Here is a 12,328-nt window from a genome sequence, read left to right as displayed (position 1 = left end):
ATATGTTTTGGTCTATCTCAGTCCTTTTGAGTTCATGTTAGGCAGAATGTTTCTCATGCAGCCCAAGAATGGGTCCCATGAAAGCCTAGGAGAGGACCCCACAATCTTCTCAATCAGAGAATTCGGCCCAATCCATCCAATCAATTAGAGGATATTAGTCCACAATCCGTCCAAACAGTTTTCTAGGCCTCTGATACTGGTCCACAAGATCTATGCGCCCACAGGGCAATCTAATCAGTTAGTGGACCCCTTAGCTGTGGTGAAGTCAAATCATGAGTTCACAAGTCCATATGTTTATACTTTGAGTCCTGTACTCCTTAGTTCAATAAATTCATTATTGAATTAGAAGTTATACTTTTGAGTCCTGTACTCCTTAGTTCAATAAATTCATTACTGAATTAGAAGTTATACTTTGAGTCCTGTACTCCTTAGTTCGATAAATTCATTATTGAATTAGAAGTTATACTCTTGGAGTTCACAAGTTAGAAGTTAGCCGGTCACATGTTGGGTTAGTTTCCTTGAGCCACTCATCAGGTACCAAATGATGTCTGGATGGAATGAAATTGGTACCATTTTAAAGCTGAGTCCAAGATCATGCGGTTATGATTTAAGTAACTTGTGACAGATTTATGGAAAGGTTTTCTGGCTGTGATCTATGGTTGCGATGAGAATTATGGACATTTTATTCATGTTTATTATTTTAATAAACGATGTTTGGGATTACATCTAATGAACAGTTGGTATTAGAGTTAATATTTTCCTAACTTTTTGAGCCACTCTTGAGGTACCAAATGATGTCCGAATGGAACGAAATTAGAACAATTTGAAAAACTATTAGCTTCCAAACAAGTCCAAGATCATGCAATTATCATTTAAGTGACTCGTGACAAATTTACAAAAAAGTTTTTATGGTTGTGAAAAGAAATATGGACATTTTAGTCCTCTTTATTATTTTAGTAACCGACAGTTAGGATTAGTTTTAATGAAAATAAGAGATTAGCAATGGTTTCTCTTTCCATGCCTTGTAGATGTCGAGTGGCAAGGACGAACACAGTTTTCAATTAACTCTATATTTATACCCAAAATGGGTTTTCCTGGGGATGTGATGATCCTGGCCTCCTATGATAGAAGTTCCATAAGACTCTATACAACCACAATTCCAAATCATCATCCCTTTTCTTCTTCTTACATCGTTCAACCTGAAATTCATCTTCAGCAATGTTTACCAAATCCTTAGGCAGTCCCTATGGGGAGAAATTGCAATCAGCCCTCCTAATGTACTTTTCCCTCCATGATGCCCAGTGTTTTAAATAGGGCGTAGCATATAGCGTAGTGTTTGGCCCTCTATAGCGTGTAACATAAGCTACATAGCATATAGTGTAAGCTACACGATACCTAATATTTTTTATTAAAATAATAGAAAAATATGATAAATTTACAAAATGCATATTTCCTACAAGTGTTTGACTGTGTATTTGGATTGTCAACTGCATATTTCCATTCAAAATCTCTCTGCCTCTTTGCCTTCAGACATCTTTAAGTGTGACCTATCTTTTTTCTTTTTTCTTTTTTTGTTTATTGAAACATCACAATTTTACAATATGGACCACAATTTGGATGGTCTGGATTGATATAAGTGCTCTATTCACGATATGGAGCACAATTTAAATGGTCCAAATTGATCTAATGTAGTGCCGCATGTGATGGGGATGAGTCACCACCATTTTAAAATAGGTGTTGAACTAGCATAAAAGAAATTTTTTTTTTTTTTTAAAAGGAGATTGCAAGTAGTATATGCTACCTACGCTACATTGTATGCCATATGCTACGCTACATCGACATGTAGCGTACACTACATGCTCTGTAGCTAACGCTACATACCCTGTAGCTTACGCTACTTGCATACGCTACATAACATTATAGCTTCACTGCTGATGCCCTTTAAGGAAAGAGTTGAGCCTCTAGGTTGACCAATAAAGTAAATAGGGTGTGCATTCACATGAACAACCTTGTCCCCCTTAGGGAAGGGGTCATACAGCCCTCTAAGCTAACCTATATAGTTTATAGGAGTGAGATAGCACACCTATGACACTCCTTTTTAGAAAATATACACCTATAGCCCTCCTCTCACCTGGGATGTCCTACAACCCTCTAAATGACTCCTGACACCAACTTGACTCATGGTTTGGACCATTGCCAAAAGCATTGTTTGAAATATCGGTATATCGTTACGTATTGCATTCTTGGGATATAGCTACATATTAGTTATCGCATGGATATATCGGTTGTATCATGTAATATGTTGTTGGTGATGAACACATGGGGAAACATTGGGAAATTGGTTGATTTTTTCAGCAAAACTTTAGTGATTGTTAAAAAAGACATCAATGCATACTTATAAATCAAAACATTACAAAAAACAAGTGCACGTAATAGGTTTTCTTTGTATGGGGTCCTAATCTATGCGTTGTCTAACTAAATTGATGCAAGTATATTCAAAGTCTATTCATATAATTTATAAATGTAAGAAGACGTGAAAACAAAGCAATACATTCAAAAGAAAAAAAATGAATCACTAGATTAGGTTACATACATGTTTGATTTTATGTTTAGGACATAGTTTGCAACCAATTTACGAGAAATTGGAAATTTTTTATTTTTTTCAATTTTCCATAACTCAGCCCTTCTCCAAATCTCGAAATCGATACTCACAATCCATGATTTTTCATGCAAAACATGAAAAATCATGGATTTGTAACGATTTGTCACAGATTTAATATGATTTACAGAAAAGAAAAAAAAAAAGGATTGAAAATGCTCATCGGATCGAACATGTGGGATACATCGCGCTACTTGTGCATTTTGTATCGCACATGTGGGATACAAGATATATCGGCCGATATCGTCAATATTTAAAAAACTGGTCAAGAGCTCATGCTCACACCATCACGTGTATACTACACCCAAGATATAAATACCCTATGCGCTGTGTGACCTCTCAACGTTAACTTGACCTATGATTCAGACCATAGCCTTACCCAATTGCGATTGTACTGCACCTAGAATAGTGGTGATATAAATGCCTTATAGCTTAATTAGCTCTAGATCCATACACGTCACACCTACTATATAGGACATCACTATGATTAAAAGATTTGGACACTAGTGCTCATTTTGAGCATCATCGAAGGCATTCGTTGCCACAACAAAAACTGTGGTCTACTCATGATCTATATCTAGCAAACACCACTGCAGTCAAATTGTCGATCCCATGGAGCCCCAACTGGATTACCAGTGATACCCCTGGGTTATCAGCCATTATCCCACAAACGGCTCATGGTGCTACAAAACCAGGCAAGTTGCTTTCACACTCCATAGCTAGAGACGCTTAACACTTCACAGATAGGGGCATCTCACGCTTCATAGCTGCATAGATGTCATAACATCCCAAGTTATACAAACATCTTAACGCTCAACGGCTATTGGACACATTTCGATGCTAGTTGCTCAACAACAAAAGTCTGCTTCAATGTTTAACAAATACCAAGAATGGTCTTCAGTGCCAACTGCCAATTAGCAACCAATGACAAAGGATCCATCAGCAATGGTCCTACGCATTACCATACAAGGTAGAAACTTTTGGTTTACTCTTTTAATTAAGAGTTTTATCAAAAGGAGATGTGATTAATGGTGAATGGTATATCATGACTATGAATGCAATCCCCACAATTCCATAGAATCGCTCGAAAGGAGGAGTTTAGAAGGTAGGAAATACAAAATAGAATTGACAAGCTCCATGAAAAGTATAAGAAGCAAATGCCTGACATATGCTTCGCCAAACCTCAAGTGTATCACACTTTGAGGTGCACATACCTTTTCGAACATGGTATATAAACTTACTACCAAGATTTCACCACTGAAAATATAGAAATGCTAATGCTGGTAATCATAACTATTGCAGTATACCTCTGGTCTTTCATCTGCTCCTAGTTTCTGAAGAATGGAGAAAACTAGAAGTAGCAACCTATCCCGATCAATTGTGTTTATCATGGAAACTTGGTCGTGAACTTCATTGTTAGTATGGGCAGTCTGTTGATCTTGAAACTTTTCACCACGATCTTTCTGCCTTGGACTAGCTTGAATATCAGATGGCGCACCTACAACATTATAGGATGGCAAAAAGTGAGCATCACAAGTAGCAAACACATTTAGAATAATGCTTGGGCCATGGGTCTGCTGCAAGTGATAGGAAATACTTTTTTTCGATACAATATTAGAATAATTTCATGATCAGAATAAGATAACCTGGTTCCTTTTCCTCATTATGCACATGAACCAACCCTCGGGCAATAAAATCGGTTGCGGTCCAGAGGAGCCCTATTGCTGTCAAGCTTATATTTAACTCTGTCTTTTGTGAACTGTATGCTCCAGTGACTTCTACACATCTACAATAGTGGCTCAACAAATGGCATCAGGTCAAAATGCAGCAAGCAGTGATCGTGAAAACTTGACATTGTCTACCAATTATCATCCTAACATATTGTAGCCGAATCTAAAATTGAAAGGATTCTCAACAACATATACTGGTTGAAAACCCACACGAAAACAAAATAAATTAGAAAGTTAATGATTGAAGAAAGAATGATGAAGAGAAGGTTGAAGGGATTAAATGATCCACGAATTAACAACACAAACCCATTGCTTCTAAACAAGTAAACATAAGACTTTCAGATGAGTATAACAGTGAAAACTGTATTTAGACCAAGGTTAACCAACTCAGGACTCTCCCAAGTTTACCCGGTTTTTGTTTTCCCCACCGAGTCAGCGTTATTGTTTGAAGTATCCCTGATCTTCAGCTTGGTGATACTGATAACACTGGTAGTGATACCAATAATATTGGTAGTATCAGAAATTCCAGGTATCGCTAAGTATTGGCAATGTATCGCCAATATTTTCAATTGTGTAAATTCCAGGTGTCGCTTGTATTGCAAGTGTATCAGTGATATATCAATAATATCACCAATGTATCGATGTCGCCAAAAATTTGTTTATTAAAAAAAAAAAAAATCCATTCAATTTTTTTTATAGTCGCATGGTTGTATACAGTGTTCAATTTGTTGATGATAATATCAATAGTATTGCACTATTATCGTTATTGCAACACAGGCGCTATCGAGACCACAATCTTTTGTTTCCTTTCCAGTTGTTGATGATTTCTCAGTGAGTATTGTGTATTGTCAATATTCTAAAATATCGATGGATGTCTGGATGGTAGGTTGCTTGGTTGGATGGATAGATGGGATGGATGGGATGGTTGAACTGATTTTTTATGACAACACGTGCTTTTAGGCCCCCATTAAATAGAAAGTTATTATGTGTGCATTCTTTTTGCAATTTTTCGATTCCTAAATCTGTAAATATGTGTATTTTAGCATCTCCTGAAGTTTCATTGACAAATTTAACTGTTTCCCACATGTTTCCCCACATTTCCGGTTATCTACGATACTATTGGTGATATCGATATTGTTTCCGTATCCCCAACCAGCGAAACTTGTAGTGATACCGATACTTCAAACGCTGGTCAAAATATAGCAATGAAAATTGTATGTAGATCAAAGTTGGTTGACTCACTGACTCAGCGTGTCGACTTGGGACTCGCCCGAGCTTACCTAGTTTTTATTCTTCACCGAGTAAAAAATGAAGTAGACTTGGTGGGAATAGAATCAAGACATGAACAGGGCAAGTTTTCCCGCGTTTTGCCAAGACTCAGTTACTCAGACGAGTCATTTAACCCAGGTGAGTCATGTACACCTCTTGTTCTTCTTCCTCCTTAATTCTTCCTTATTCTTCCTTCACCTTCTTCCTTTGTCTTCTTTCCTTCCCAATGCTTCACAAACACAACCCCCCCCCCACAAAAAAAAAAAAAAAAAAAAAAAAGAACAAGAAGAGAAAAAAACTGATGCTCTGTCAAAGTGTGATGGTTGATATGCATGCACTAAGAATTTGTGCATGTGGCATGGAACTAACTCAAATCAAACTGTCCAAATTGTGTGAACCACTTAGGAGTCCAATATAATAACTATATTGATTCTATGAAATGTCTAATTGGTAAAATTTAAAGGATGGTTGAGAATTAAAAATATCAAATGGCTTGATTACAACAAACAAGTCTCTACTAATTAGAGATTACGGTTGTTCAACAAATCTGGTTTTTCGTATATGAGCAATATACCATTCATTCCCCCATTTGGACCGCTTACTTTGAGTCAATGTATAGCACATGTACAATTTCTAAGCACCAGAGTATCAACCACCATACTCTACCAAAGTATCAAATTGCTCTTAAGAAAAAGGGGCTTAAATATTGTTATTGTTGTCATTCGCAGGCATTTAAATAACGGGTTAGAATCCTATTGAAGTTCACCACCATTAAAAATGATGGCTATTCTTCAACACAATGCATGGCATAGTTATAAGGCCAACATATAGGACCTTTCAATCTAGGGATTTTCTACAGCCATCACAACAAGACCCCACCATAAGACTGGTATCTATGGCCATGGCCCATTCATATCATTGGTGTCGATCAATGACTAAGGAAAACCAGGCCCCAATTCTACAAAACGTGACTTGCCCGAGTCAAATTTTATGGGTGGACTGAATTTTGAGTTTTATTTCTGTTCTTCTTCTTCTTTTCTTTCTTTCTTTCTTTTCTTTTTTAATGTTGATCAAAATACAATAACCTAGATGGGGAAAGAAACCCCAATACAAAGGAACAAAATTTACTGAATATTGAGTTTGCCAACCTAGATTTAGAGTAACCCAATACTAATATGTGTGTTGGGGATGTTGCCAATATCCCCAAAGCTTTTTAAGTCACATGTAGGATGGCCATTCATCAATCCAAATGGTGCATTCAATCATATAACTGGGAGCTAGCCATAGTGGAAAGAATCACATTGATTGGTTGACCATAACCCTTTGAATGAGGGCCATTTTTTTTTTCTAATCATCCATTTTTTTAAAAGCCAAAGATGGATAATTAGTGTCATCAAAGCAAAGAGTTCCTTTGCAATCATAAGCAATTCATGTCGAGAACTATTGAATAGACATCTCAAAACAATGATTGGAGATACTTTGTTCCTCTACTCGATCTTGACAATCCATTTTTCATGTATTAATCTAACAGTTAAAATCATACGATCAGCTTGAATTTCTCCCCACAGATTGCTCACAATGATGATTGTAAGTGCCACATAACAATTAAGAAGTTTTAGAACATTACTAATGTCCACATGACAAAGGAAACATTAGCATTCCTCCACACACACAAACATATATATGTATTGGAAAATGATTCAATGGTAACCTTTCCACCGTAAGTATAATAGGTAACACCAAAAACTGGGCCCCAAGTGATATATCCATAACACCTAAATTAGCATATCACCCCTAATCTAAGGCATGGTTTTGTACACCTAATCATGCAAGGGATCGTGGAATCTATTGAGAGAAAAGTTTTATTTTTCCATGGTAGAAATGATTGAAATCAACATTTGATTACATATTTCCAGACCTTCCAATTTGGAGATGGCACTTGGTATGCCGAAATACTATTGGTAGGCGGAACGGAGGCCACAAATACCATATCAGCAGACACGGCCGATGCAGGGGCCCATAATGTTTTCTTTTTTAGTACAAAAATTCTGGAAAATGTGAGGATTCCAAATATGTGTTCTTTTTTAAATTTTCACCATGTTTATGATGGCGTAACAGTCCGCTCTTTGGTGGTAATGTAGTCACACGTTGCCTGCTGATTTTATAACCAGATCGCCTTGGAATGAGTGCAAAAACTCCTATATATGATTTCTCAAATATGAAATTAGCATACCTAATCTAAGGCACGGTTTTCTACATCTAATCATCCTACACATGTTAGAGTATTCTAAAATGAATATTGCAGACAAAAAATAAAAATAAAAATTTTGGGGGCTTTTGTGCATAGTTACTGTTCATGCAAAAATAGCCAGAAATTTAAATATTAAAAAAATTGTACATTAGCATATAACCCCTAATCTAAGGCATGGTTTTGTGCACCTGATCATCTTACACATGTTAAAGTATTCCAAAATGAATATTGGATACAAAAAATAAAAATTAAAAAATTGGGGGTTTTTGCTCATAGTTATTGTTCATGAGAAAATAGCTAGAAAATACAAAAGTTTAATTTTTTTTTACTAAATTAGCATATCACCCCTAATCTAAGGCATGGTTTTGTACACCTAATCATGCAAGGGATTGTGGAATCTATTGAGAGAAAAGTTTTATTTTTCCATGGTAGAAATGATTGAAATCAATATTTGATTACATATTTCTAGACCTTCCAATTTGGAGATGGCAGTTGGTATGCCGAAATACTATTGGTAGGGGTAACGGAGGCCACAAATACCATATCAGCAGATACGGCCGATGCAGGGGCCCATAATGTTTTCTTTTTTAGTACAAAAAGTCTGGAAAATGTGAGGATTCCAAATATGTATTCTTTTTTAAATTTTCACCATGTTTATGATGGCGTAACAGTCCACTCTTTGGTGGTAATGCAGTCACGCGTTGATTGCTGATTTTATAACCAGATTGCCTTGGAATGAGTGCAAAAGCTCCTATATATGATTTGTCAAATATGAAATTAGCATACCTAATCTAAGGCATGGTTTTCTACATCTAATCATCCTACACATGTTAGAGTATTCTAAAATGAATATTGCAGATGAAAAATAAAAATAAAATTTTGGGGGCTTTTGCGCATGTACATGAAAGGTGGGTCATATCTCATTGTACATCATCCAGTAATTATTATGAGGGTCTATGCGCTATATTTCACATTCATCTTTTTTTATTTTACTGGTATTTTTTTCTCTTTGATGGACCCCTCCTTTAATAAGTCCATGACTTTCTTTTAATGTAGAATACAAATGAGCCTAACTAATCTAGTGACCAACAATTATGAATATTTGGATGTTCTAAATCATAAAAAGGACCTTTTTTGGGGGATGAAACTATTGATTCAAAGTACACACAAAGGATAGTGGCTAGGATCAAGAGCACACTTACACATCTTTTGAAAAAACAAGTTGAGTAAGAGGCTAAAATTTTCCAAGTACTAATCATGCCGTTGCCTGCTGATTTTATAACCAGATCGCCTTGGAATGAGTGCAAAAACTCCTATATATGATTTCTCAAATATGAAATTAGCATACCTAATCTAAGGGACGGTTTTCTACATCTAATCATCCTACACATGTTAGAGTATTCTAAAATGAATATTGCAAACAAAAAATAAAAATAAAAATTTTGGGGGCTTTTGTGCATAGTTACTGTTCATGCAGAAATAGCCAGAAATTTAAATATTAAAAAAATTGTACATTAGCATATAACCCCTAATCTAAGGCATGGTTTTGTACACATGATCATCTTACACATGTTAAAGTATTCCAAAATGAATATTGGATATAAAAAAAATAAAAATAAAAAAATTGGGGGTTTTTGTTAATAGTTATTGTTCATGAGAAAATAGCTAGAAAATAAAAAGTTTAATTTTTTTTTACTAAATTAGCATATCACCCCTAATCTAAGGCATGGTTTTGTACACCTAATCATGCAAGGGATCGTGGAATCCATTGAGAGAGAAGTTTTATTTTTCCATGGTAGAAATGATTGAAATCAACATTTGATTACATATTTCTAGACCTTCCAATTTTGAGATGACAGTTGGTATGCTGAAATACTATTGGTAGGCGTAACGGCGGCCACCAATACCGTATCGGCAGATTCGGCCGATGGAGGGGCCCATAATGTTTTTCTTTTTTAGTACAAAAATTCTGGAAAATGTGAGGATTCCAAATATGTATTCTTTTTTAAATTTTCACCATGTTTATGATGGCGTAACAGTCCACTCTTTGGTGGTAATGCAGTCACACGTTGATTGCTGATTTTATAACCAGATTGCCTTGGAATGAGTGCAAAAACTCCTATATATGATTTGTCAGATATGAAATTAGCATACCCAATCTAAGGCATGGTTTTCTACATCTAATCATCCTACACATATTAAAGTATTCTAAAATGAATATTGCAGATGAAAAATAAAAATAAAAATAGCTAGAAAATAAAAAATGTTTTTTAAAAACAATTAATACTTTTATATTATTTTTTTTATAAAAACAATAATATATTAATATGAAATAAATAGGGCAAAAAGAAGTACCAAATCAACAACAAATCTAGCAAAAGATGGTTGATTGGGTCTTCTAATCAATGTTCTTAAATCACATATGCGATTGCATGCGATCAGCATATGCTGTTCGCATATACGATCGCACAATCGCATACGCCATGGCATATTTTTTTTCAAAAAAAAAAAAAGAGGGAAAAACTCGTCTTATTAGTACACATGATTGGATTGGGTTATTTTACTTATTTCATTATAGTTTGAGTGTTTCATTAAGTGATATATTTAGTTACTTATATTATATTATATAAATTTTAACAAAACAATCAACAAGCTACATTAAAAGATAACTAATTATTATAAACTTCGAACAAAGAAATTTTAATGATAAATGGATAACTTGAAACAACTTACAAGTTATCACTTACAACTTAATTTACAAAAAGTAAGCAAAACTTATAAAATACAAAAAATAAACATAATTGAAATAATTGTAGAGAGATTAGAGTAAGAAAGAAAGAGGTGTAAGAGAGAAAGAGTAAGAGATTTAGAGCTTTGGAGTAAAGAATAGTGAAAATGGAGGGGATATGAGTGCCTAATTATAGGCAAAAGTTCTCCAATTTGAAAAAAATAAAAATAAAAATAAAAAACTTCTGCTCTTGGCTATTGGGAAATATGTGATCGTATACTCGCATATGCGATCGCATATTTATCGCATGTAAAAGTATGCCATGGCATACTTGCCAGGATCGCATATGCCATCATGGCATATGCGATTTGATCAATAATATGCGCATATGTGATCGCATATGCGCATATGCGATCGCATATGCGCATATGCGATCGCATTTGATAACACTGCTTCTAATCATCATACAAACAATTTCCAGCAAGAAATTAAATTAAAATTTAAAATTAAAAAATTAAAAAAATCAATTACCTCTATTTTCAAATTTCTCCCAAAATGGCCCTGGGAGCTTTTTGATCCATTCAAAAACCTTAGATGGGGAGTTCTTAATCTTGTTTTTGTACACTAGGTAGGTTGAAATTGAAGTAGGAAGAACGAAAAATGAGTAGGAAATGAAGAAAAGTGGAACAAAGAAGATTTGGAAATCTATATATATATATATATATATATATATATATATATATATATATATATATATATATATATGTGGCCATTTTTCAACCATACAGTTCACTTTTCCAAGGTCACACAGTTGCAACCACTTAACGCATATGGGGATCCGCCGATACCATTAGATAACAGCCATATCAGCTGTCATGTAATGGATTCGGCACACTGATGTTAAAGATGGAAAGAAACTTCTAATAGCTAAGTTTCCTATTATTTGGAAAAGATAATTTCACACTATGGTTGTTAAATTTTATGATGAGACGGGAATGTAAGCATTGAGTTATGAATGCAAGATCACTTGGCACATTGTTTGCTGAGGAAAAGATGGCATTATAGGACCTTGAACTATGTCTTCCATGAGTGTTTTTGTATGCATTTCACTTTTCCTTAAGAGCGATGAAGGAAAAAAATTACAAAAGATAGAAAATAAACAATATTTGTATTTTACATGATTCAATAAAAGTTGATATATGTTGAAAATGAGAATTTTTATGGAAAATAAATCCTTAAAAAACTGAATTTATGAAAAAGGCCTTAACTATTATGAATTTTCAAAAGGATCCTTTGAGGTGAAACTACTTGCTTTCAAACAGCTGTCTGGTTGGTTGGCGTGGTGACCAGAATGCCCTTGGTCAGTTTTCTTTAAAGTATTGTGGCCAAGCATTATGGAGCTGACGTGGTTTTTGTATGACATCCAGCCTGTACAAAATGTGCGCCATATCATGATGATTAAATGCCCCAAAAATTAGGTTAATCCATTATCAGGTGGGCCAAATGTGGAATTGGAGGTTTTTGAGAGGTGTATGTTGGTTTCTGTGATGTTGCCCACTTGATGACTAGATCAGCCTGATTTTTAGTCATACAATAATCATGGTAGAGTCCACGTATTTGATGGGTTAGATGTCATAAACACTTTCCATTGACCCTGCAAAAATTGGCTCTGCCATTTTTGTTAAAAGAAA

At 34.9% G+C, this 12,328-nt stretch overlaps 1 protein-coding gene across 1 annotated transcript in view; it reads right to left on the bottom strand.

Annotated features, from left to right (window-relative positions):
- Positions 1–12,328, bottom strand: part of LOC131233785 (uncharacterized) — a 154,061-nt gene that overhangs the window by 49,435 nt on the left and 92,298 nt on the right. Inside the window, exons 30-31 of the mRNA XM_058230575.1 lie at positions 4,306–4,445; positions 3,967–4,157 (exon numbers count right to left, since the gene is read on the bottom strand). Of these exons, the coding sequence (XP_058086558.1) occupies positions 3,967–4,157; positions 4,306–4,445 (331 nt within the window). The remainder of the gene's footprint in view (positions 1–3,966; positions 4,158–4,305; positions 4,446–12,328) is intronic.

This window comes from Magnolia sinica, chromosome 18, assembly GCF_029962835.1.
Source record: "Magnolia sinica isolate HGM2019 chromosome 18, MsV1, whole genome shotgun sequence".
Classification (NCBI taxonomy): domain Eukaryota; kingdom Viridiplantae; phylum Streptophyta; class Magnoliopsida; order Magnoliales; family Magnoliaceae; genus Magnolia; species Magnolia sinica.
The sequence above is the reverse complement of the archived record's forward strand: the minus strand, read 5'-3'. Positions and strand labels throughout refer to the sequence as shown.